Genomic DNA, 27,428 nt, shown 5'->3' with positions numbered 1-27,428 from the left:
AATATCACGTATTAAATTAAACATCTCAACATTTAGACATCTTTGGAATAAGAAATCTTACAAGATCTTGTTAGATTATTAATAATAATATTCCTCAGAGTTTCTCTCGCACCTTAATTTGCTCAGAATAGCATAAAAGATTGTAAAATCTGCCGGACAATCTGCCTTCTACTCATTTGCCCAATCCAGTTGTCACGAGTAAATTCAATGAGGTATGGAATCGATGAACTTAATCGGTGAAAATTTCTCATCGGAATTCCGGATCGTGAGAATCTTGACGGGATCGGAATAATAAGAGCCCTTTGGTATTAAATTCATTTGACTGAGGACAAAATGATGGGACGATGGAAGTAATTTAGATAGGCATAACTTTGTTCGTTTCGCGTAAATAATGTATTTCGCGATGGATGATCCTTGTAATATTTAAATAACTTTCCTTTAATGTTGGAAGCTTTTTTTTCGAATAACACTTCTGAATGGCCATACTTTTCTACAAATGCTCGCGCAGTAATGGTATTCCGGTATTCCGGAGACTTAATAATAGACTGCAGGATCAGTTGAGTATTGATTGAGGATGACGCTTGATCGCCTCAGTTAATGACGATTGGAAAGTTTCGTATGCTATAAACGCGGATCGATACTAACGAGAAGCAATTTCCATCGAAATAATTCGAGGGGAGAGAAAGCGCCATCGGGGCGCGAGAAAAAAATAAAAGGGGGGAGGGGGAAGAGTCGATCGTGCAGAGGCTTTTTCGAACCGGGCGACCCTTCGACGAAAAAGGAGAGCGAGCGGATGGAAGTCGCAAGGTCGCGCCCGGGATATATAACGAGTTCGAACGAGCGGAATCGGATGACATCCCGGTCTGGATGAGTAAAGGCAGACGGAGAAAAATAAAGGGACAGTATGAGCGAGACGGCGCGATCATCCGTCCGGAATTAAATTGGCCGCGGGCGAAATGCTCGCGAAGCCGTGAAATTACCATTTTGAAGCTGCAACGCGCTTTCAAAGCCGCCGCGCCGTCTTTTTGCTCGTGCAATCCGACTACCGTGGTCTTCTTATTAGCGACATTTTCACGGTCGCCTCGCCGGAGACCACGAATAACACGCGTCGCGCCAATCAAATACGATACCGCGATAACTGGGCTGAAAAATCCAAGCCGAGATGATCAAAGTATCTGTTATAAAAACTGCGATCGGAACAAATCTCTAGTTTCTCATTTTAATTATGAGCAGTCCACGTGTTCCGCGCTGCGACATTCGCTGATTAATGTCGAAACAAATACATTGTCGACGAATAATATGTAATAACATATACGCTCGGTCGATGAACAAGAATCCGAACAAAGAGACGCGCTGGCAAATTGTATCACCTGCATCGCGCACGAGGCCATGAGTGGGTAATTACTAATTAGCGTGAAATCCTCGCGGACCAGGATGTGCGGCCAGCGGAAGTGGAAGTAATTTTTGTGAATTTCTCGTTCTCTGCTGGAAATTCGAGCGGAATCTCGCATAATCTCGCCGAAGGATCGGCATTAATTAAGCGTTTTCCCGAAAGAAAAAGCTTTCTCATAGAACGAGTTACCACGAGGTCGGGCTTAAGTTTTAAGAGGAGCTACGGCGCAACGTGAAAAAAAAAGTTATTACAGAGAGAAAAGAGGGAAAAAATGCGACGTCGCTTATGTTATGTCGTCATCCGTATGTGTTTTTTGTTCAGCGGGACAGAGCGAAGTAACGTGGATGTTTTCGAGAAATCTTTCAATAATTCTATAAATTTGTCCTGCTTACTTTTATCCCCTGGTTAGAAAACTTTGATCTGATTGGATAACTTGGACGGCGATTTACAGAGCGCTGTAATCTTTTATGACGGATAGAGAAGTAGCCATATAATATCGTAATAAAGACATCTACTTCTTCGCGCAGTTTATAAGTACATAGCGTGTCATAAAATGGAATTTAGTGAGATAAAATGGATAAACTTTGCACAGCAGTGGATGAAAACTGTATTGCCTAAAAAAGGATTGAATTTTCATAATTTTAATATTCTCATTAGCAATCGATGGATTTTCTCAAAGCAAAATTGTTCCAAAAATTCAGAACTCGATTTCTTCGATTTTGTCTCACTTAATTAAGATTTTAGGAATAACAATATTGAACGTCCTTTTTTAATTTTTTAATTTTTAGTAAGAAAAAGAGATAGGAAGCTTTGAGATGAAGCTCGTACTCTCCAAGTATACTTTAATCCGCCGGTGCAAAGAGCGTTATCCCGAGGAGCTGACAAAAAGTGCAAAGCAAAACCGAAGGAATGAAGAAAAACGACGGGACCGAGTAACTGAAAGTGTTAATAGAACGTAAAAGGCGGCGAAAATCTGTGAAGAAAATTCGTCCGGATCGAAAGGAGGGGGAGTCTTTGTGTCACCGAGTACGTAACAACGCGTGCCTTTTATAGCGCGTACACGTGACCGACGTGGTCACGTTGAATTTACCTCAAAGGTGGTTTCAAGCTCGATTACACGAGACGAAGGAATGAAAGTGGGGTTAAGAGGGGATGAGCCAATTTACGGTACGCGTAATTAGCGGAGGGTGGAAGAATGGACGAAAAAAGCTGGCGGCGGAAAAGTAGCGGGGATCGCTGTCACTTGGCCACCACATTTCTCTCACCTGTTCGCGGAAAGAATTATTTCGCGTCGCGAAAAGTTGTACATTTTCCTCCTCGCTCGTAATATAGCGCTGTCCTCGCAGCGAGAACATTTCCAGCGGATTCCATTTACAACGATTAATTATGATCGTGGTAGTTGAAATTTTCAATAATTGATTAACTATTTGCTATTAATATAATTAGTTAGTAATTATTACATTAGTAATGAATTTACTTTGTGAGAATCTCATACGCAATTTCGGAAATTATTTATAGGCTTTGTGGTGCATCAGCCTAAACTAATAATTTATTCGTGCAGCTTTATTTAGGACTTATCTCTGGAAAAATAATGTATTAAAAAGAGGATAATAAAATATCTGGAAAAATTACCGTCGACGTCGACGGAATGCTGCTGGCGTCAACATTAATCTTTTTGTTGCGTTTTCTCCGTTCTATGATGATCCACATCATAAACTTGAGATTAAGATACGGTGCATGAATCTGGGGTCATTTATTATCCGCTCCGACAGAAGTACGCTATCGGCGACAGCTTAACACCAACGTGGCATTTACGAATGTTTCGAAAGTGGTGTCGCGATCCCCCCCCCCCCCCCCCCCCCCCCTCCTCCCCCTTTAAACGCGTAATCTCTTCGCGCACTATGGAGGACGAGCGTGGAATATCGCAACACACTGGGTTATTGACACGCCTCGCTCTCTGTGAAACCCTCTCGTCACGAGGACGGCTCTCGAGCGCGGTCGCAAAGTGGGACGAGTAGCAAAAGCTACACACATGTGGATGTCGCGATGGGGGTAGCGGGAGAGAGCGGTGGGCGATCGGGCGCCGTCGTGGCTTGAGGGAATAGCGGACGGAAAAGGTGGGAAAAGTTTACGAGCCCCTGCCGGTGGATGATGGAATAAATCGTCGATCCGACAGGTGTAAGTTGTACGATGAGTAAACTTGAATCCTCCGCGCTGGCCGCAACTTTTCGCAACACAAACACGCGCGTCCGTGAATCCGCATTGATGGTGACACATTATCATCTCCCCGTTCGCGGTTTTCGACAGAGGAGCGACGAGAGCTTTCCGCTTTTCGTGGGAAAATTTCGGCGTCTGCCAAAGTACGCGCCTCCGGTCCCGCGTCGCTCTTTTGCGGGGAACAATGGGATCCCGTGGGATGGGATCGAGAGTCAGTGTGTGTTTGCAAAGCGCAATTCAGTCTAGTACACCGAGTTGAGACGAAATTTCAGCAACGAAACGAGCAACGACTGAGGTATAAATTATTATTCGAATGATATATACAAAATATACATATATATCTGGAATAATTTTTAATTCGTTGGAGCGCACGAGCGCAAAAACAGGAGCGCTGAAATATAGATATAAATCGAACGTGATATTAAAAAGAATCCATTTTCCTAAAATCGGATGTTGAGTTTATCACACATTTATCTTTATCATTTATTAATCAACGTCATTTTAGCAGCAAAATATCAAATGCTTTACCATTGCAAATTCTGTCATATAGAATCTACGATTTATACCCAATTGACGTGACGCAACCACGTAAACGAAATTTATAAACGAATAATACGAGCATTATTTATGAATATACACGTAATGTTTATAAATGATCTCCATTTGGTTGCAGCACCGGTCGGAGATGAGGAAAGCGGCTCTGTTAACCGTCGTAACGATTTTGCTGTCGGTGACGGCACACGATGCCGCGGCAGAACTTTACACCGCTTTGGCGGATATGGAGGAGCTGCTGGAAACGGAAGCCGTGCTGATTGACACGCTAAACGGGTACATCACGGCACAGGAGCAACGATTGGCGACTCTGCGAAGGTAAGAGCATCGTATACAAGTCATCGCCGCAGCGCAACCAATTCGGGGCGCGCACATCTCGGATTATCCTTACCCTCGCAGAGACGAGGGTTAGGACTTACCCTTCCTCCTCGTGATGGGATTCCCTCACCAGCAATTCGCCTATTTGTCGCCAGGCAGTGAAGTAATATTTTAACGTGAAATTAAAATAGATCCCTAGTCGAGCAACGTATCGCGTCGCGTTAGAAGGTCTCCAAGCTGTTTTATCGATTTCAGAATTTATTTAACGGCGCCACAAAGCGCGTACCTATATTTTCCAAGCTCTCAGGTTTTCAATATATTTCTATGTCTTACGTAACCCGCGCCAGAAGTCGTTTCCCGTTTTTACCGCGGATATGGGAGATTGCAGTCCTTTGTACCGCTGCTATCGGGCTCCGGGCTCGCTGTGTGCGCTCGCCAAATTTTTTTTTATATACCTTTTTTTAGCATTTCGCCAAGCGTATGTATTCGTTTGATGCATCGATATTTGATCAGCCATATGTAACGAATCATTCTATAGAATAATTTTTGCTCGTGATGTCGAGTTCTGTTAAATCTTTTTTTTTTTCTATCGATGCGTAACTGCGAATAATCGAATTTGGAGCTTTTACGGTTACTGAATATCATCATTTGACTTTATCGTATATTATATCATATCATACAGAAATTGTTATCAATTTACATGATACAGGCGCTAATTAAATGCAGGCCGAAAAATGATGTAAAAATTGAATAGCGACGACATCAATATCGAACATACGAAGTGAATGATCGAGGCACTTAACGACGCAACGATTTCCTCGTGCCATTTGCCTGAAAAGTGCCGTTAAAACGAAAGGTGATTAAAGAAAGTAGGGAATTTCATGGCAAGTCTCGCGAATGGCTCCCTTTCCGGCCAATTGTCCTTTTCTTTCTCTTTATCTTCCCGCGGGTGCGATTTGGCATACTGCCTGATTCGATACCAATACTTCGGGCTACCTCTGCGGATAAGAGAAGAAATGGGGCGAAAAGAAATAAGAAAAGAATGAATATATTAAGATCGGATTTCTGATTCCACTAAAATCGGTAACACTTGCGCTGAAGAGATAATCGTAAAATCGAATTCTGAAATGACCAGCTCCATTTACGGAACGTGCCTCGGAAGCGAGAGAGAATAAGTCCAAAATTATCCTTTTATATAATGCTTGTAATGTCCGGCGAAGAACGAGCTTGCGACGACTTGCGGAATAAAATAAGTCCAATTGAAACTGTCGAGTATGATTGGCAAAGGCTATAGTAGCACAATTATAGATGGAAATTTCCGGTAGCGGTAGCGGTAAACTCTACGCTTTAATTAAAACATGATTTCACACAAACAATTTGAATTTTGTTAAAACGAGAAGAGTTAAATAAATACGAGAGACGTTATTTTATAAATTTTTATCTGACTGAATTTATCCATACGCAATTAATTTAATTTAACTATGTTTCCTCTCTCTCCGGAAAAAAAAATTATTTTTCGAGTTTACATTTCTCTATTTCTCACTTGTGAAACCGCGTACAAATAAATTGTTTTACAAACACAATGCGGTTAATCCAAAAGACAGTTTAAGCATCTCTGTCCGGCACGACCGGGAGCCGGGGTGAGCGGTGAATCGAGTAATGCGCACGGGACAGCGTAAAAGTTTTCAACAACATTTATGTAGGACAATTCCGCACACGGAATTTACACCGTTGACGATTACACGCGGTCGCTCTCGAGAAAATCCTGTCACGGACACTCGACACGAGGAGCGTGTGCCCCTCTCGCAAACGGGATTTTACTCACTCCGCCTCTCAATTTCTATGGCCATTCAAAACTCGCCGATTGCAATCAGATCACGTGGCGATCATTCCGCGCACGCATAGAATCCGGCACCACATGTGCGATCGCGGCGATTCGCTTTTCCACGAATTTCGTTCGTTAATTCCGAATTAATCAAAAACTCGAACGGAATCCTTTTAACGCGTTGATAAATTGCCGGAGATATTGCCGTCGTCGATGGCGCAATAATAAAGTTTTTCCAACTCTATCATCAAGATTATTTGCGCGAGAAACGATTCTCAACAATCGAACAGCGAATTTCAATCTGTAGTCAGTTAATGCGCAATTCGGAATTGATCGTTTATAAAATTTCTTTTTCTCCGTATTCTTCTTATTTTATTCTGTTTAAAGTATAAAATAATGTTGGTGAATATAAAAATGCTGCATATTTTTTCGCTTATTTCTCATTTACATATCGTGTAATAATAATGAGTGTCCATTTCTCTTCTCAAATCAGCTCCTTATTCGAATCCCTATTCGTGCCAATTAAATTCGCAGCCTATTTGATTTTTTCCAACTGCCTATAAATCACCTATCATAGCCGTCGATCATGGTCGACCTATCAAATACGTAGAGAAAATCATTTGCGAAGAATATATCGCCGATTGAACGGTTTCCCCTTCTGCCTGCCGGCACCTGCTCTTTCTCTTTCTCTCTCTCTCTCTCTCTCTCTCTCTCTTTTCTCTCCCTCCCTCCCTCTCTTCTCCCACATTCCGTTTCTCGTTTCGCATGGATGTTCAAAGTTCGGCAATTGCAATCCAGTCACGTGATGGCCATTTCATACGAGTGGAATTCGAAGGCACATACAGACACATACGCGGAAATGCAAAAGTGAGCGTATAATGGACACACATATGCATGCTGATGGAGATAACATATACACGTACGATTCTACACTCCCGTTTACATATTGCGTGCACCACACGAAAAGATTTATGAATTTGTAAGAAAAATTTGAATATTTTACGTATGATGAGCATTCATGAGCGTTCAAATAAGCGCGAACAAAATTTTGCCAAATGGAAAGACGCGCGCGTACGTTTCGTAAAGATTTGTCGTTTTATTTAATGTTACTCAATAAAGCGATTTTCGTGAAAAACAATTGTAAATCAACTGTTTTGCGTCAGGTGGGAGTTTCTGTACGCGAAATATCTATCCTATCTTTCGATCTAACTGCGTAAGTTCAGCAAGTCGCGTTTATGGATATTAAACGGTTTCCTATCTCGCTCACGAAATGAGCATTATTCCGATGAAGAACAGTATTGTCAGGCGCGCTTATCCAATATCGCAATCACGCACGCAAATTGGTTTTAAGCGCGCAAAACTAATGCAGATACTCTCGTTTGACATGGAGAGTTCGACATTTTGCTGTTACACCGTTCGGAATGCCAGGCATCTCGCTGCACCGTGGTAAATAAATAAAATTAAAATTTGTTTTACCATGCAATAATATTTCTCTAGACAATATCATGTGCAAGTTTTTCTTTTTTTAATGAAACACACAAACAAATCCAACGTGCAACAGCGGTATTTTAGATTAAAAGTTGTGTAAAAATATTTTAATAAATATTTTGAATTGTTTACTTAAAAAACACGTAGAATTTGTAAATCAAACAAGGGAAAAGTCGACAATCAGCTAGATAAACTGCATTTTAAGGTAGGGATTTAAGGGACAAACGAGCCTCGGCGTTTGAAACGCCGCGACCACCGGAAGCGCCATTACTGGTATTAATAATCACGATTACGGTGGTACCGGTAGCTGTTCAACGCTCCCTCGAGAGGGAGAGCATCGGTGTAATTGGCTCCGATAAGATAACAAAGTTCTATCACAGTCGTCCGCGCCTGTAACTATTTGCTTCTAATTAACCGTCCGCGTAACGATCGATTTGTCTTTATCGTCGATTCGAGGGAATCATGTTGGCGGATGCAGAAACGAGTCTTCCTCGAGTATCCTCATCTAGCCGATACTCGTTATCTTTCATTAATTGCCGCCAGCATTGCAATTGTCGATTTTTATCGCCAAAGGCCGTTACGGTGGTATAGATGTTTGTGGACGAATATAAAATAGAGGCGGTCGCTTTTTACCTTTTTTTTTTTATACGTTACTATTTTTCGCATTAAAAGAAATGAATATATCGTCATTTTTACGTTAACAAATTTTTGCGAACGACGGTGCAATTAAAAAAATTGGATACATCTGCTGCGGTTACTGTGAATTTTTTTTAGGCTTTAAATCATAGGTATCTGCTTCGCGAAATGTGAAGTTGATATTTTTCGGAAAAATGCCTGATATTGATCGGAATATTTGGTTTGGTCACAGGGCCGGGCAATAAAAGGGAAATGTATATTTGCACATAAACGCGTCGCACATGTGTGTGTTATCTATATTTAATTTTCTGGTAATTAGAGGAAACACGACTGGAATTATCGACGGAATTCCGGTAATATTTCTGCTTTTCGCAGTTACGTGCCACCGAGAAATCGATCGCGCGGTATGCGCCGCATGAAATTCGATCCTCGGATGACTGCAATATTTTCCGCGATAAGCCTGAATATTCAACAAGCTTAAGATTTTTCAATTGAAGTTCTTTTATTTTATTTATTAATTTTTTTTTATAAAACCCGATTGAACCATCCGACAATAAAGTCCGGATTTTAACGAGTACATTTCGCCCTTTTTGCCTCGACGATTATCCCCGGAGAAATAATGAACGAATTTCGAATATACGATGTCTCTTGAAATATACAGTTTATCCCGCTCTCTATATATCGACCTGTGCGCTGTACTCAATTACCGTAAGTTACTGCTTTCAGTTGTGCAACTGTTCTTATTGAAGCACAGCGCACTGTAAAGCGAACGAATTGAGCCAGCTGTTGCCGTGATAATTTTTATCAGTTACGCTTCACGGTGTACGAAGTATTCTATCAAAAATGATGATCAAAATTGATGAGTAAACGTTGAAATGTTTGAAACAAAATAACATTTCTGTTAAAAAGATACGTATCGTCATTGAACGTGTGCAACGTGTTTTTTGGGGCAAACTCTTTCAATCAGCGTTTACATACGGATGCTCCGTGCGGTAATATTGCTGGCAGGCAGCAGCAGATTGGATCGAGAGGCAAGTCGCGGCATAGAATTACGTATTGAATACTCGTGGCAGCATCGAAGATGCACAGTACGTGTCTGCGTGTACACACGATCCTACGTGCTCTGCCTTTAGGCACTGTATGGACAATGCCTAGGACGCGTATTAGCGATGTATATGTCGCCGTCGTGTCCTGATATACTATCACTCCGTGTAACATCGCGTTATTAGTACGAAAACTAACACACGCGACACACTCAGACGCTGTTATTAGCATAATTGTTTAATGCGTATTCGGGGGTTTTGTATGGAAACGTTGGTTTGTAAAACATCGGAAGACGATCAAGATAGGAGTCTCTTTTTATGAAATTATGTTCTTTTATTTCTAATTAAGAATAAAATTATATAAAATATATATCTTTAAGATATCGTTAAAATATCATCTTATGCTGACTTGGAAGTCTTTCGACTAAATCAGTTTATTCAGTGTCGTAATCGGAACTTTTGCTCTATACACTTTAAACACTGAGCGAATGAAAAATTGAACGTACAGAATGTGAGTTTTCGCTGTCAAAGGTCGAAAGATGTATATGTCATAACAAATGCAAACAGAATCAGATTTATCAGATTTCATTTGATTCGCATTCAAATTGTTGCTGATGATGCGATACATCAAAGTTGGTATGCAGTGTAAACAGAAATAATATACCACGTATATTCATTGTTCGCTCTAAATCGGGAAACAAGTGATCTGCGTGCGATTTTGTTTTACCATATTTTACTCTCTAATTAGCAATGCCATTCGTAATTTTTTTTTTCTCTTCCGCCAATTCAATAATTATAACAAAGTGAGATTTACAATAATTGTTGTATCGTCCGAACGTCAAGATATTCGCGTGTTTCGTTCGTTCGCTCAGCGTATACTTATGTTTATATGCGTGCTTGAAAAATTATGCCCAATGTTATTTAAACATAGAGATGAAAAAAAGCCGGTTTCAAGACATCGAACGGTGTTAAATATACTTCATATATAAATCACACACATTTTCTTCGAGAAATCACTTAGAAACAATAGATGAGGAAAAGAAATATTTATACTTTCACATCAATGACTGGTCATACAAACTTAATATAGAATCTAATATATACAACTTAATATATATATATATATATATATATATATATATATATATATATATATATGTATACACAATCGTAAATAATAATGCAAACCATCGTAAATGAAAAATTAAAGAATCACAAACACACGCACATAATTTGCCAGTTCGGTATTAGTATTTTATTCTACGGCGATCGATACGATCGAAGGTAATGTGTCACGTGTGTTGACAATGACGGGGAACAAAATTGAATGATTCGTGCTTCTTGAAACGGGCGACAGTGTCCTGAGAGAATCGAGAAAGATTTTCTTTAAAATGTTTGTTCTTCAAGTTTATTCTCTCTCAACATTGCTCTGGTTTATCAGACTGGGTACGGTAATAAAGCATCGGTATAGTCGGCGTAGTCTGCGCAGTTGGCCCTTCCACATATGTGATATAGCGCAGTAAACGCGGATAAAAAACCGCCGCATCTGGATTGAGGGGCTGTAATTTGAGTTGAGGAATCTGGTTCAAGTGCTCCTGCAAATTCTTTCGAGTCATCCCATGCAAGTCGGCCACTTCTATGTATTTCCTCCATAGTTCTCTGCAGGAGCCTATAGTGAGTAAAGCGACTGGATCGCCAAAGACCGCCACGAGACACTTGGCCCTCGTCATGGCGGTGTTTAGCAATCGTGGATTCGTTAGAAAACCATAGTCTTTGATTTTGGTTTCGGCGGAAAATCTGTAACGATCGAAAAATGTTATTTGAAAAATTATCTAAAAGTAATGTAAACTTTTGGCATTGGCGTTAATATCGCGATACCTGTCAACTGTCCTGGTCCGGACTGTGCTGATAAAAACCGCAGTGAACTGCTTGCCTTGGACGTTGAGCACTCTCTCGACGGACACGTCAAAAAGATGACGTTTGCGTAATTCGACTCGCAGCAGTGTTACTTGTTCAGGATAATACGCCACGACTCCGATGGATCCTTCGTCGTATGGGCCCCAATGCTCCGTCGGCCACATGTTCTTCAATTCCAGGACACGATTCGCCAGCTCTTCCGCCTCCATAATATGAAAGTATCCCGTAGAGTGTATTCCCTATCAATCAAAAATCGATCTCGACGTTTTTTTTTGTTTTTCATTCTAGAATCTAATGGAAGCGCTCGGTGCAACAATAACTCCATATAGTTAAATCTTTTGAATGCCGAATAATTTTTATACTTTTGTACATGCATAAATAATAACCTATAATTATACATTATATCTTTTTTGCAACAACTTGAAATCCTTTTTTCTACAAAAATTGCACCAAACTCTTGGTTTTTACATGTGTTTTTCTAAATCTGTGTACCGTATTTTCCGCGCCATAAGTGGCGTAAAACATCAACGGCTTCATAGTTGGATGCCTCCTTAACTGTGTGTTGGCGGGTTTAACGATTCCATCGTAGAATGCCTCGGACATGTATTTGATTATGTCTGCATGTGCGCGATAATTCTGGCACAGGTGTATCCGAAACGGATGATGCAACGGATACAGGTCGCACATTCTTTGCAAGAGACTGATACCTAATCCCCGTTCGTTCGCCAACATGTTGTAGATCTCCGGCGCGAGTTGCATCTGATCACCCGCCAGAATCATACGAGTCTTTGATTTTGCCAGGTTCAGAGCTATTAGCGCCTCGCATTCGATGGCCTGGGCTGCTTCGTCAATGACTATATGTGTCGGTGACAGATTCAGATTGTGCAGGCAGCTGGAAGTTGCCAGAGTTGTCACTATTAGACCATGATCTTCGAGATCCCTCTCGACCGGGTTGCGGAAACGACCGTACTCATCCATCAGACAATATTCCTGCACTACTGGATGCACCTAAACCAGAATCACAAGCTGCCATTGAGTATCTTTCTTTAACGTTCAACAAACTAGGCAACATTGTTCACCTACCGTGTTTAGTGCGCGCAGTCTATAATATATTCTAATGGGTTTCAGCCGAGGGTGTTTGTCCCTTTTGTACCAGACATCGAAGAACTCCTTGATGTAAAGATCAGCGGCACTGTTGCTATGCGTACACAAAAGTATCCGGTTATCTGGGTTTTGCACAAGCATACGCAGCACGTGTGCTATGGTGTATGTTTTTCCCGTACCAAAGGGTCCTAGCAAGAGGACCGGTGAGGGAGTCTTATTCGTCAATGTCATCGCAGTTACGGCCTTCTTCTGCTCCTCGTTGAACCTCGAGTTCAGGAGTAAATTGGAAAGGAGGATACTAAGATTGTTAGCGTCGATCTGCAGGAAATTTCCGAGAATTTGGGCCTCGAATTGACAATGTTCGTCGTTCAGGAACACTAAATTCACGTCCTCGAGGCTGTCTATCGCCAAGTGCCACTCACAAAAATTCAGACGATTCAATACGAATTGCACTTCCACTTCGCGCTCGCTGTTTATTTCCAAATTGCAGGACCTGACGCAATCTGAGCTCAGTCTAAGCATGACGAAATTCAAGCCCTTGTCTTCAATGTGGGCTTCGAAGACCGCATGTTCCTGACTATTATGAGTCACTTTCAGTAGAACGCTATTACAACTGCGCTGTATGAGCCTTCCACTCTGCGTATCCTCCAGGATGTCCCGTTTGAGGTGGAGCTGCGATGGCAACAAATTTCACGCGTTGGCTACAAGCGGGAGAGAGAAACGACAGATCCTTAGTCGGTCTTAGTCGGAAATGAAGGACTGACTAAGCGAAAATCAATCGAGTTATTAGTGAAAATTTACGCGAGACATGCAGATAAGTGTGACATCTTTACATCCGTAAAGAAATCCAAGCGATCTTGCGCGGCAAACGCACAAATAATAGAAATAAACGCGCGATGGACAATGAAAGGCAAAAACTTACTAAAAAAACAAAAAAAAGGAAAAAGAAAATTGAGTTGTCTAAAAGCCAGAAAGAATCGCACCTGACCGAAGAGCTCACCCGAGGGTGTGTATTTTGCAACTGTAGAGCCGTCGATATTCACTAGTACATAATTCGACGAGATACGCAGCAGCGTGGTTTCATTGTGTCTCGAGAGCTGCTCACTCCTGGAGATCTCCTCGAGAGTTATCATCTCGTGCATGCGACCCCGATAGTTTTGCGGCGTCAGTTTGCTATCCGACAGCGTGTCCTGGGTTAAAAAGAAGTTGTTCATATTGGGAAGCGGATAGATCTTCGACAGGATGATTTCCCGCGGCTCGGGGCGCGGCACGATTGCCGAGTGGAACTCTCGCGGATTCGGCAATCTTGGAGGCATCAATGACAACCAATAACTCGTGGCCTCCTGGATCCGTGCGTAATCTGCGATATTCGGCAGATAGTCCGCGCAGATGCTTTGCAGTAACACCGGACAGTGTCCGAAGCCGAAGATAATCTTTTGTCGATACGCGCCGTGTTTGCCGGCGGTGAACACGATCCTCACTAAGTATTGTCTCTTCCTGTCGGAATACCATTTGTTTGGGTCAGGATCGTACCACTCTTGACCGTTTGTCACGCCGATCTCAACGCCGTCTGCTTGTACCGATTTCAAGGTGAAGTTGGCCCGATGATCGTCGCATAGCAAGGCCACATTCCATAACTGTTTGTTTCCTTCGAGATTAAGGATTGATAGAAAAAAACAGATAAATCCAAATAGTTTAAATAATCACGTCCTTCATTGAAATGTTAGAAATATAATTTTCCATTGTTCGATTTTGATTTCTAGCAAAAATATCGCTTCATTAATGATAAAAGAAAATTAATTGTATAGCTTATTTCAGACAATTGAAATCATTTCAAAACTTTTTCATATTGTGAGATGTTATAATTTTAGTATTATAAATTAGAGTAAAGTGGCTAAAAGTTAGCAAAGTAATAATGAAGGTATCGCTTAAGATTGATTATTGATTAAATTGATTATGCGGAAATAAAGAAAAACACATTAATCACGTAGTTCATTTCAAAGGAGTATCGAATTTACAAATTATCCGACTCTATTGTAAAGTATTAAATGTTGGAAATTAGGAAAAAAAAAAAAAATATATATATATATATATCGAAACAATTACATCCACTTGAAATGTTTTTTGCATTTATGTTCTTGAATTTATATCGCAAGCAAAACAACATTTGGGCGTCATTCATTAACAAGAAAAGTTTGCTAATGCAGATATGTGGATGATTATCGATACCGTTGGTCCGGCGATATATACATGCAATTTCCTTTTGCCCACCAAACGACAACAACGGCAAAAGATGCCACTTACCTATCGCGATGATTGTAAAGTACCATTCATAAACGCCTCTGTTATCGACAATCCGACAGTTGGCACTACCATTCATCCAAATATATGCACCCGACTGATTTTCACACGTGACAATTGTATCTGGTTCAGCGGATTTCACCCAGCCGCGTCGCACTCGCTCGGGGAAATCCGTGAGGAACGGCGTGGTTTTGCCGTTCGTCTTCCAGTTGTACGTCGTATCCGCCATGATGGGCGTTCGCGGTCGATTCACAGACAACTCACGACGAACAATCAGAACTGGCGTTGAGGGACGTTACATGGTTCTTAGTTCTAGATACGGAGAGTCTCGATGAATTTTCGTCACGCAAACGAAAACCGGCACATCAACAACACTTGGGTCATCGCCGTCGTCCATCCACCTGGCGAGATGTTTCCAACTGACGGCGCTGACGGCGTCACGCCGCCGCGACGACTGGAGTGCATGCGCAGCGGCGTATATGCCGCGTACGCAACTTGATAATAGGTGGCACCGCTTTTATCGAATGTGAATAAGGACGCATTCAAAATGTCGGAGCATAGTCGGCACAGCAGAATTTAACTCTGCGGTTCTATCGGTTCTACCTCAAAAGAATTCGATGAATTTTTTTTGCAATTATAGCAATTAACCGCATGATTTTTCAGACATTCAAAGTACGTGATTATAATTTATAAATTATAATTTCGGAATTGTTCATGAAATTTATTAGATTCAATAAATTTGATTATTATATGTTACATTAGCTGTGTGTGTGAAATAATAAATCGATTAATATATTATACATATATGTTACGATAATAGAATTGAACTGGAGATGAAATGTTTAATATTTAATATTTCATCATTGTAATTTAATATTTATCTATTTGTGGAAATTAATTTGAATCGCAAAGAGTTAATCTATAAATCCAATAATAGCAATTTCATGTAGAATTAATTTGGGTTAATCAAATTTCAAAGATACGTTATTAAATCAAAGCTTATTTAATTTAAACTGTAAATGCGGGACTATTGATACGATCAAGCCAGAATCGGCGAAATATTGTAATCCCTTAGAGTTTTTAAAAATTGATATCGAAATAAAAATTTATTCCAAGTCTAGCCAGTCTAACGCGACATTTAAAATTTATTTGCACGATATATATAAAATGAAACTGACGTAATTGACGTTTCTAATATTATAAAAAACTGAATAATATAAAACGACGATATCGTATTATAATATATTTTACTCTACATTAAAATAGAATTTTAAAACTGCCTAGTCGTTTAAGAGAATCAGTATAGGTTCAACGAGTTGCGCACGAATACATTAAAGTTAAAATTTATGGATAAGTTTCGTGGACATTACAGCTGATGCTCCGAGAGCTCTCCTTTTTTTCTTGCGGTATAAAGTTGCATCTGCAGGGACGAAGCATTCCCGCATAACGATAAATTTTCATGCAAATCCTCCGGCGGTCTCGCGGAACCGGAAGTGACTAAATGACGATCGCCATTATCCTCGCGAGCGTTTCCCCGGGAGGGGCTGTGGAGTGCTGAAAAAGGGTGGCTGAGGGATAAGAGCGACAGGTTGGTGGTATCCACCATTGCATCGTATCGTACGGTGAGTTGAAAGCTTTCCAACTGACGACCACTTTGCGCCAGTCAAGGGTGTAGAAAATGCGGGACCGCATTGTTTTGAACTTTGTCTATACAAAATACAAAAGACGATGATGTTATCGATATATTAATTGTGATCGTTATGATGACTGTGAAAATGTAATTTAAAAGAATGAATAAGTTGGCGAAATAAAAATAATTGTGAAATATTGCGAAAACATGAGAAACAAACAGAATATTTGTTTGGAAATGGTATCTCTCGTAATGTTTTTACGTGGAAGCTCTTCCTTTTAACGACCCGTTGCCATTTTTGCATCAAACACGAACCCTGAAACATACTGCGAGATCCGTCACTGTCTCGCGCGTTGCATTGTCCCGTATGCACCGAGCTATTCCATTTGCGCGGGTGACGCGGATGGAGAAAAACATCCGAGAGCGCCATGGAAACTGACCGGAGGCAGCAGCGGCAAATACGGCACAAAGCGCGCCTGTGTTCATGAAAAATGAGAAAGGAGAGATTAAAGTACCTACAAAAGGGAGATATCCTTTGCCATGTACGCTGTGGGATACGCGGCGATCCTTTTGTGGCGAATTTAGCTGGAAACGCATATTTTAATAATTACGCTAAAATTTTTATGCTGCCAGCCGCATATCCTGTCCCTCAGTTGTTTCCCGCGCTGAGAATGATGTAAACCCACGAGTCACGAGAGATAAATTTGAAAATTGAGTGAATTTTCTGAAGTGAGTGAATTCAAGCAAGTAGCTCTCTTCATTTAACATATCTTTATCCCGCATCCCTTTTATTCTCATTCGCTCGCAACTCGGAAAACATAATATTCTCACCCCGACTCATTCTCATTAAAGATGCTTCTCGACTGAAATTGTCGAAAGGATCTGTTACCGGAATTAAAAGCGATGATCGAATCTACCCTATGGCGCTTCAAATGGAAAGCATTATGGGCGTTATGGATGCGATGTCAACTGCATTGAAGAGAGATGAGAGCGAAAAACCACGAGAGGCAGGCTGGACCGATCATCTTTTCGACGCGCGGAGAGACCGCGTATCGTTAATTAAAATCTGTCGTCAGCGATGCGGCGCGCGCTGCGAAAACGGCTGACACGACAACAGGCGGGGAAACCCGTGAGAGGAACGAGTGAAAAATCGCGCTAACGAGACGGCTTTCGTTATTGGCTCGAAGCTGCGATACAAAGAACTATCGTTATCGAGACCGTACCTGTCCTTCTCACGATGCGCCGCGCGTGAACGCCAGTGGGCTCCGCGCCACTTTTAATAAAGCCCTTTCATGTATCGTACCGACGTATCATTTAGCCGTGAGCACATAGTATTTTTTCTGCAATGAATTGCAATATTACACGAGTGAAGAGTGCCTTTGAGATAACGCATCTAGAACGCATCAAAGATACTATATTAAAACGACGATGTTAGGTCCATTAATTTTTTTGTGCATATTTCGTGATCCGTGTTTGATCAGAAAGCAATACTTTTCATCTCTTGGTATTGCAAATTTCTGTTTCTTCTAAAGTTTTTATATTGCAATATGATTATTTAAAAAGATATTAAAAAACTATTTTATAATTTATTGAACATATTTATGCAAGATCCTTTTATTCGAATTAATTGTTCTAAAAAAATTATTTTAATTATTGCAGCTTATTTTAATTGCTGCGTCTCATTTAATGAGAAATTTTCTAATAATAAGCAAAAATAATTTTCTAAGAAAAAACTATTATTAAACAACAGTATTTAATCATTCTTACATTCATTAACTCGATTTATGCCTCGCATAGTTATAAATATCGGCGGCTCGGACAGATTAAGATTTATTAACAACAATTGATGATAAGTAGCATTTATATTAGAACAGATATTGACAGTCGTACACCGACCCGTACAAATTCGAAGCATTTTCTACTTATATAAAATAAACCCCACTTTTTTAAAATTTGAAAAAATAATAAAAGTTTGGTGTTTTCCCGAAGAGTTCTAGAGTTTCTTTATTGATTTTAGAAAAAGTTTCGTCGTTTAATTAAAGTAGTGAAAATATCACTTGAAAAATAGAGAGGGGATCAACTTCATGTTGCCTTTCTTTCACGAAACATTGTAATTTTTTTCAAGTTTTGAGAGAATTTCTCGAATAGTTCTACAGTTCTCTACAAGAGTTTCAAAAAGAGTTGCGCTAAAAAAATCTCGAAAAATCGATGGCAGGATTCCGGTAGCTCTTCAACGAGTTCTCAAACGAATTCTAGTTGTGTATAAGTTGTCTCTAAGTCGCGAGATGCAAGATAAGATGCAATTTTTCACAAAAGCGGAGCGCCGTGAAATTGATCTCCCCCCAGACTCTTCAAGTAACGTGTTCACTACTTTAAACGATGAAACTTTTTCTAAAGTCAATGGAGAATTCTAGTACTCTTCGAGAGTACACAGAATTTTTCGGATTTTGGAAAAGTAGAATTGACTTCACATAGGTGTACCGGCCGTTCGCAATTCGCAGCAGCTGCGAATGTCAGGTATGAGGTACGTCGCGGAGGTGAGAGAGAAGTGTTCGAAGTCACGCACACCTGCCGCGTTTATTCGCGTAATTTATATGGCGCCTCGTCATATACCTTAGCTAACGATCGACCTGTCACGACAATTGTTTTTTTTTTTTTTTTTTTTTTTTTCTACGCTTACACTCATGATTGGTTTCATTGTTGCGCAAAAATGATATGTCTGAGAGATAAAAGTGGATCCAACGATCGGCTCTGACGTATCTTTCTAATTGAAAAACTTGTCTCGATATATTATTTCTGTATTATTTAATATTATTTATAATGAAACTAAAGATTTATGTTATTTTACAAGCTTGCTCATATGATGTATTTATTTCGACAATATATCAGTCTCGCATTGCTTGCCTTTCAGATGCAGAATTATGCAAAATACAGTAGAAATTCTCCGTATCATTGTATATTTCCTAATTCGATATGCTTCTTTAGAAAATAAATCATTAATTTTCCTGACTCGTCCGCAAGAAGGTTGACTTATGTCTCTTCCGCAGTGACTGATGCACTTTTGTCGCACTTCAGCGCGACATCGGAAACGTCCCGATCCTCGACAGGTTCCTCATCGATTTTAGAGAGAAAAAGTCTCGTCTCGGTTGTACATTAAACGTGAGAACGAATCGACAGGGACGTCTGCTCCGGAGATTCGCAACGCGAGATAAAGTCGCGTCCCTCTCTTTCTCTCTCTTGAAAGGACATCTCGTGTCGTCGAGCATCGCGCAACGTTGGGGACAATGGTGTCGCCAGGTGTCGGAAACGCCCCTGTCGTTCGCCACGAAGTTGATATCACGATAGAATCACGGCCCGATTGTAATTGGAATGGCGAGTCGTGCTGCTCTATCCCATTCCCTTTCTCGTAGATAAGAAGTCGCTGTCGCCTCATCTCGTCCGCGCAGTTTTGAATTACTTAACGATTGCACGGATGCCGTTCTATTTCAGGAGAGCTGAATGGAATGGTCGCAGATGATAATATATTTTATAACTGACAGATTTAGTTGTGGAGAGAGAGAAATCTCTTATCGTTGTCAATTTGATGCAATTTCGCAAATCATTTATCTTTAATGTAAATAAATGAATTTTATTCTCTCTGCTATTGATTTTATTTTTCAACCGATTTCTTTATTCAATGATATCTTCAACGAGCGAAAATGTAGAGAACCGTGAAACCGGTCTTTGTCATAATTTTGAGTAGAATAAAATTGAAAATCAGTTAGAATAAAGCGTGCTAGTTTCGCAAAAAAAAATCACATTATTCCGACATAAATTATTCAAAATCACGGTAGGAAATCCATTGCAACGCGAGTGTCTGTGAGAGATCTTGTCTGTGAATTCCATGCTGTTTAGAGACTGATTCAGTTGAAATTTGCACGTCGTGGCACTTCTCGCTACGCGAATTGTGCAAAGAGAGGGTGGCTGAATAATCTAGGAAGGCTTCAACTGCCTAATAAATTATTTCGTACCATTAGATCTTGTGCGAGTTGTTCGATGAATTTAAGTTTAATCCCTTTAGCTATAAACGATAGCATATCGGATAATATCGGTGATTTTCGATCGTGTTGGCCGTTCGATTGTGCTCGTTAGCTGCACCGCTACACCGAATAATTTAACGGGGATTTTGTCAAGATAAGTCTCGTTCCGAATAATTGATTGTGTGCGTTCGTTATACGAATTCCTAAATATGAATTTTTCATATTTATAAGTTATTTTTTTAAGTGAGTAAAGTAAATTATGGTTATATTCTTGCATTACATTAATGGATTTAATTGTATTTGCAAAGAGTGAAATTTTTGAGTATGTAAATTACATTTTATAATCTTGCTGTTTGATTATATCTATGCGCTTCACCGGGATTATGTCCAATGATGAGGCATTTGAAAATTTAATTCAAACTTTGATGAAGCGAAGAGCAAAAAGATTTTCTCAGTTATCGCAGTTTTTTCAACTTTTGTAATGGATGGGAAATCTTTCCTTTTAGAAACGTGGAGGATTACGCGAGGGAACACGAGGAGGCGTCCAGGAATATCCAGCAGTATCTATCGAATCCCATAAACGCTTATCTGCTGGTGAAACGGTTGACCACCGATTGGAAAAAAGTCGAAGAGCTGATAACCGAGGATGTCGGCAAGTCCTTCGTCGCGAACATCACGAATTCTAGGAGCGATCTGAAATTCCCGACTGACGAGGATCTTAACGGCGCCGCAGTGGCTTTGATGAGGCTACAGGACACGTACAAGCTCGAAACCGCGCAAGTTGCGAGGGGCGTCCTGAATGGTGTGCAATATAGCACCGGATTGACTGGTATGTGTAACATACTTTTCCGTCGACAGTTCGAATTAATTTCTAGGTGAAAACTTTATATGTCAAATAATTTTCGATAAATTTCTCGATCAAGAGAGAATAGTTAATGTTTATGTACAAAATAGTTGATGTATCGAAGTATAGAAATAATTTTTCTTTTCGTCGAAAATTAAATTTTCTTGAACCATTAACGAAATGTCACAAGTGCCACTTTGCAATAGCATTTTCAATAAAAAAATTCACTGCTAGAAAGAGCTCGCTGCACGATTGCCGAATACAACAGATCATTCAGTGTGATTTACACAAGAATAAATTGTAATAGGCGGCACCCGGGAGCTTCATAGTGCGAAGAAAGAGCGCTTTGCGGTTCACAGGAGGAAAATTAATTAACGAACTAACTTTTCCGGCATCAGTATGCCGCACCCGCGCCGCTGCGTGCTTCCTGCTGCGAACCGAACAGAAAGAAATTCAATAAGATTTCGGGCTACTTCGCGAAAGACGTTTAATGCGAAATACAATAAATATATATTTCCGAAAAAAATCTTTCTTTTTTTTGTTTTTACTCTTGTTTCTGGTTCTTTATTATTCTCTGTAAACGTGCGATAATTCCATGTTTCAGCAAGCGATTGTTTCGAGCTGGGCCGACAATCCTATCACAATCGCGATTACTATCACACGGTTTTATGGATGCAAGAGGCCATGGACCGTCTGCAGGAGGAGCAAAACGCCACTACCACTTCCAAGCCCGACATCTTAGAATACTTGGCGTTTTCAACATACATGCAAGGTTCTGACAGTAAATTATATATGACAGTATGCATCTCGTGCATGGGACGCGGAGAAATTTGTCAGGGAACAGCCGGCACATTTACTTTTCCAGAAACGCAAATATGTTATTCCGTCTCTTTTTATCATCAACTAGGTAACGTCGCCCGCGCTTTGAGCATGACGAACGAGCTGCTGGAATTGGTGCCGACACACGAGAGAGCGCTCGGAAACCGTGCGTATTATCAAAAGGAGATTCAAAGCAAGGCCAGTCAGTCGAAGAAGAAACGGGGCGAAGACGGGCAGGACGACACGGCGATACCTGAACAGGTAAAGTCAACAGAGCGAGATGCTAATTAAGCGAACTTGGATATCGAAAATGTGTGATTTAGTAAAATACAAAAACAAATATACCGAGCACTTAATAATTTCATAAACATCAGACGTGTATATAATATGAATTGTCATTAACTTAAAACAGCGAAATCATACATAATTCACACGGTTAGAGCGCGCGAGAGAAATCATTAAACGGCGGAGAACTTTTCGTCGACCATTATTTTCGGAGATGCGAAAGCTCTCTCGGAGTAATCCCGTTTGCGCGGGCGTCCATAAAGTTCGTTATCGCGCTTGCAGAACTTCACTGTCGCGGAGGAAAGGGTGAAAACGTGGGAGGAGATGACGGAGAGGGAGAGGTACGAAATGCTTTGTCGCGGCGAAGTATCTATTCCGCCGGAGGTGGAGAAGAATCTCAAGTGTCGTTACGTCGACCGTGGAATTCCCTTCCTGAAAATCGCACCCTTCAAGGAGGAAGAAGCGTATCTGGATCCGAGAATAGTTGTTTATCACAACGTGATCTACGATGAGGAAATCGAGACGATCAAGCGAATGGCTCAACCTAGGGTAAATAGTCAGACTGCGTACAAGGTGTTTGAAGATTATCCTCCTTAAATTGGCGCGATTCTTCCCGCATACTCTGTATTCTTACGTGCTTCCGCATGAAACCACGAGAATTCGCGAAATTAATGACAATTTGATGTTGCAGTTTAAGCGCGCCACGGTGCAGAATTACAAGACTGGTGCCTTAGAGATAGCGAATTATAGAATTAGCAAGAGCGCGTGGCTCCAGGAACACGAGCACAAACACGTAGCGGCGGTAAGCAAACGCGTGGAGCATATGACTAGTATGTCCATCGAAACCGCCGAGGAGCTTCAGGTTGTGAATTACGGCATCGGCGGTCACTACGAGCCGCATTTCGATTTCGCTAGAGTAAGTTGACGTCGTAATTCGATTCTCCGCGCTCAGCTGTTCGTTACTGATGATTCTATTTGATTTTACGTGTACAGAAAGAAGAAACAAATGCGTTCAAGAGCCTCGGGACCGGTAATAGAATCGCAACGGTTCTGTACTATGTAAGTCCTCATTTTTTTGCTGCGAGCCAACAGTTTGAAACGATGCGCAATGTTGTCTCGTTTTTTTAACTGCTGCAGATGAGCGATGTTGAGCAAGGAGGCGGCACCGTGTTTACCGCCATTAACATCTCGCTTTGGCCGAAAAAAGGCAGCGCGGCATTCTGGTACAATCTTAAGCCTAATGGCGAGGGAGATTTCAAAACTAGACACGCGGCCTGCCCAGTACTTACAGGATCCAAGTGGGGTACGTTATTAGAATACTTACTATTCTTCTCAATTACTTTATTTTTTATATATTTATTTTTACAATATTTTATATTGTCTTTAATTATAAAATTATTACATTATTATCAATATACAATTTTTAACACTACTGGCACTTTAGAAAGCATAAAAATGAATAAAAGCTAACGTTTTAACATTAGTGTACATTTGATTCATTTTACTTTAGACTCTTATATCGCAACATTTAATAAAACTTTAGAACTTTAGAATATACATTTTCTTTATTGCGATACGTTGAAATCTTATATTTTAAATAAAAGAAAGAAATGGTCTTTAAAATATTAAGATGTAGGCATTTGATCTACTTTTAAGATTCAAAGGCATTAAAATGAACAAAGTGCACATTTAAATTTAGGATTACAATTTTAATTTGGAAATAAATTAAGTATTTAATTTTATGAATATACATTAAAAAAGATCGTCCAATCGAAAATTTAATATCTTATTTGCGACTGAATACTATTTTAGTTTTGTAAGTAAGTTATATTGTTATTTTCAGTGGCAAACAAATGGCTACACGAAAGAGGTCAAGAGTTTCATAGACCCTGCACGCTGGAAAACCAGGCGACGGACGAAGTAGACGTCAGGCACTGAAGAGAGCATCTTCCGTGACTCCGACAGAAGATAAACAAAAGAAGCGCATACTAAGAAATATTTCGGACCCTTTGTTCTGAATAAAGAGACATTTTATTCTCGCAACGGTGGCGACTCTGTAAGAAGGCACGCGCGGTACGAACTGTCGTTTGAGGACGAATGAGGACGGTTCGGTCCGCGTGTAAAAAGCGACAGTGCAATTTAGCATAGGTAAATCGCGAGATCGCTTCTAACGCTTTCGAGTATGTCACCGGCACGGTTCGCGCAGTTTAACATCCATATCGCAGACATGGTGATATCGCTTACACGATGATCCTTTTTGCTGGTTTACTGTGGAACACAATTCCTCGCATTACGACAGCGATTAATGTTTCCTTAATCTTCGAGATATCTTAACCGCAAGCGAAAACCGGTAAAAAGCAACGAAACTATACAAACAAGATTAAAATCGGTCGCTTTGTTTTCCCGTGTCTTTTTCCTTTGCTACGGCTCTCCGTAAGCGTAAATTGTTGCTGCGCAATGTACGAATCGCGGCAACTGCAGTAACAAAGTTACTTTTTCACCACACGGGTTTGCACAAGGTTTTGCTTTCAATCCGATTCAGCGTTGGCTGCTCATCATCTTGCAGTTCGCAGTAAATGTAACGCAGAAGTGTTTGGAGTTGCCGCATGAGCGCCGCCGCGGATATAAAGCGGAGAGAGTGGAAAGAACAGGCTTCCGCAGGCCGTTGCAACTTTTGTTCCAACGAAATAAAAACGAGAGAAACGAACGCAGAGAGCGCGCGCATGGTTTTACCGGTTTGTTGCATCCGGAGTTTTACATCGTTTTACACGTTTACACGTTTAAACGGACTTTTCATGAGAACAAGGCACGCTTCGCCGTTCGCTACGCGTAACGTTAATTGTTTCTACGAGAGTAGCCAATGTACTAAGATATTACTACACGTCATAGCCAAAGCAATAATAAATTGCGCACGTTCTGGCCAGTCCCCTCTTATCGTAGATATAGTATAATGTAGAGCAGTGAAGAGCGCGATGTAATCATTAGCTCGTAGATTAATTGTAATTTAAGCGTGATCGTTAACGCGAACCTCCAAATCGCAGGGAGATCGCATTTCGATTCTGACATTATCGTGCAATAACGAAGTACTTTCGCCGTGATACTGCGCTCGAGAATTTCGCGACAGATCGTTTTTCGTCAGCTGTAAATAGCGATGGCATGTGATCCTGTATCGTCCGATCTTTCCGATCGAACTAGGCTGTATACGAATTGTTTGTAAAAAGGAGGACAATGCTATTCGGCGGTGATGCCAATGATGTAATATACATATATGAGAATAAGTTGCATGTAAGATCGTTCTATTGTAGCGGTACTCAAATTATCAGCCTTTTTGTAACAAAACAAGGATTTATATTGTTCAAAACGTAATATACGTACGTTTATTTTCCTGAGAATTATGTAATCATGCAGAACTAAATAAAATAGCGTGTTTGATTGAAAAATTATCTTGAAAAATTATATAAGTGCCAAATTTAAGTTTTTTTTTTTTTTTTCAGTAATAGTAAAAAAATATATTATTATATTATTTGTTTTATTTTTGTTATAAATTTGTTAATTTCTATTTTTGAATAGTTATGAAATGTGCTGTTGCAAAATTTACATATAATTTGAGAACTGCTACTATATGAAATATAGGCGGCCATATGGTTTGAATATCCCGAATAGATTGTTAATATTTAGCGCCAGTATGTGCTGCAGTATGTTATACTGCCGTACGAATATAGGAGCATTGCTCCCAATCGAAATTTCAGTGACGAACGTACGAAGATTATATCAATCAATTAGAGCACAATTACTGCATATATATATATATACCATTCTAAAGTTATACCGTACTTTTTGTATCGCGCAAATACGTTTGTCCATTACATCATTATTGTAGAAAATAGATTTATTACTAAAAAAAATTACAATTTTACTGTTTCATCTGATACAACTTGCATTCATGCATTAGATAGACCTTAAAATTATTTAACATCGAAAGGGCGTAGCTCTAATAATATGTCATTTTATTTCCAATTTTATGATGATGGTTCTACCAATTCATGTTGAAATCACATTCACAATATTTTAGTCTTCTAACAACATGTAGTATCTAAAAATACTGTTTACGTAAAAAGTGTATTTTTTTCTAATTCTTCAAAAATGTGTTTTTTAGAAATAAAAAATGTTCTTTTAATAACGAGTAATATATTCAATTTTATATTTCAATATATTTGCTATTTTATACCACTTTCGGGCTTTATATTTATATTAAATGAATTATTTATTCTGTTATAAGAACTTGTTTCTCAAAATTAATTTGTCTTGAACGAGAAATATATACGTACGTTAATAATTTAAATTTGAATTAAACTTTAATTATGAAATAGGCATCGATTTAAAAATAGTAATTGAAAAAATCATTGATGAGCTACACGGTACACTACTTAGAAAAATTTTGTAAAATATATTTTATACCAATAATTTTGTATATCACTTTGCGAAAATATCATGTCAACTATAATATGTTACTTAAAATAGAATGATTATTAAGGACAAACGGAGAATAAATTAAGCTGATAATGCTGAAGGATGCAGAAAGAAACAATCCAATCGCATCATTTAAATGCGAATGACTGATATCTATCTAATTGTAATTACCATCATTTTGTTAAAACGAAGAAAGTAAATAAAATGAAATACACAGGAATGTCTATGAAATCCAGTGATAGGCATTATTACAATTTATTACTACTTTATTAATGCTTTATTATTATTACAATTTATAATTATATTAGTATTGCTTTATTGTTATAATTTATTATTCGATTATGCATTAGTTATGAAACAAGTTAAAATGAGAAAACTTGATTATCAATGATTCCATTCCATTGATACAAAATGTTTGATAATTAACTAAAAATTATTACCAATATTATTATTAAGCATGGTGACAATGTTTACTTTTCAAGAAATTTCCGAATTAAAAAAATTGCTTTTCTTACACACGATGTTGAATTTTACTTTGTTGACTCGTACTATACTTTCTCGATTTTA

At 39.6% G+C, this 27,428-nt stretch overlaps 2 protein-coding genes across 6 annotated transcripts in view; one reads left to right on the top strand and one right to left on the bottom strand.

The window, feature by feature from the left end:
- Positions 1 to 27,092, top strand: part of PH4alphaEFB (prolyl 4-hydroxylase subunit alpha-1) — a 151,772-nt gene extending 124,680 nt beyond the window's left edge. For all 5 annotated transcript variants that reach the window (XM_012363821.2, XM_067351086.1, XM_012363819.2 and 2 more), the window contains 9 exons: positions 4,284 to 4,480; positions 20,950 to 21,272; positions 21,892 to 22,059; positions 22,195 to 22,367; positions 22,674 to 22,940; positions 23,083 to 23,307; positions 23,385 to 23,450; positions 23,529 to 23,694; positions 24,235 to 27,092. In XM_012363821.2, coding sequence (XP_012219244.1) covers positions 4,296 to 4,480; positions 20,950 to 21,272; positions 21,892 to 22,059; positions 22,195 to 22,367; positions 22,674 to 22,940; positions 23,083 to 23,307; positions 23,385 to 23,450; positions 23,529 to 23,694; positions 24,235 to 24,329 — 1,668 coding nt within the window. In that variant the 5' untranslated portion in view covers positions 4,284 to 4,295 and the 3' untranslated portion in view covers positions 24,330 to 27,092. The remainder of the gene's footprint in view (positions 1 to 4,283; positions 4,481 to 20,949; positions 21,273 to 21,891; positions 22,060 to 22,194; positions 22,368 to 22,673; positions 22,941 to 23,082; positions 23,308 to 23,384; positions 23,451 to 23,528; positions 23,695 to 24,234) is intronic.
- Positions 9,786 to 15,242, bottom strand: LOC105670344 (Helicase with zinc finger). Its single transcript, XM_012363814.2, has 6 exons — positions 14,798 to 15,242; positions 13,477 to 14,141; positions 12,473 to 13,165; positions 11,882 to 12,397; positions 11,351 to 11,628; positions 9,786 to 11,269 (listed from the first exon to the last, which is right to left on the bottom strand). Exons 1-6 carry the CDS (start codon positions 15,021 to 15,023, stop codon positions 10,891 to 10,893), a joined length of 2,757 nt encoding a protein of 918 aa, XP_012219237.2. The 5' UTR covers positions 15,024 to 15,242; the 3' UTR covers positions 9,786 to 10,890.
- Positions 27,093 to 27,428: the final 336 nt, after the last annotated feature.

This window comes from Linepithema humile, chromosome 3, assembly GCF_040581485.1.
Source record: "Linepithema humile isolate Giens D197 chromosome 3, Lhum_UNIL_v1.0, whole genome shotgun sequence".
Lineage (NCBI taxonomy): Eukaryota > Metazoa > Arthropoda > Insecta > Hymenoptera > Formicidae > Linepithema > Linepithema humile.
Note: the sequence above shows the minus strand (reverse complement) of the source record. Positions and strands in the feature narration are given on the sequence as shown.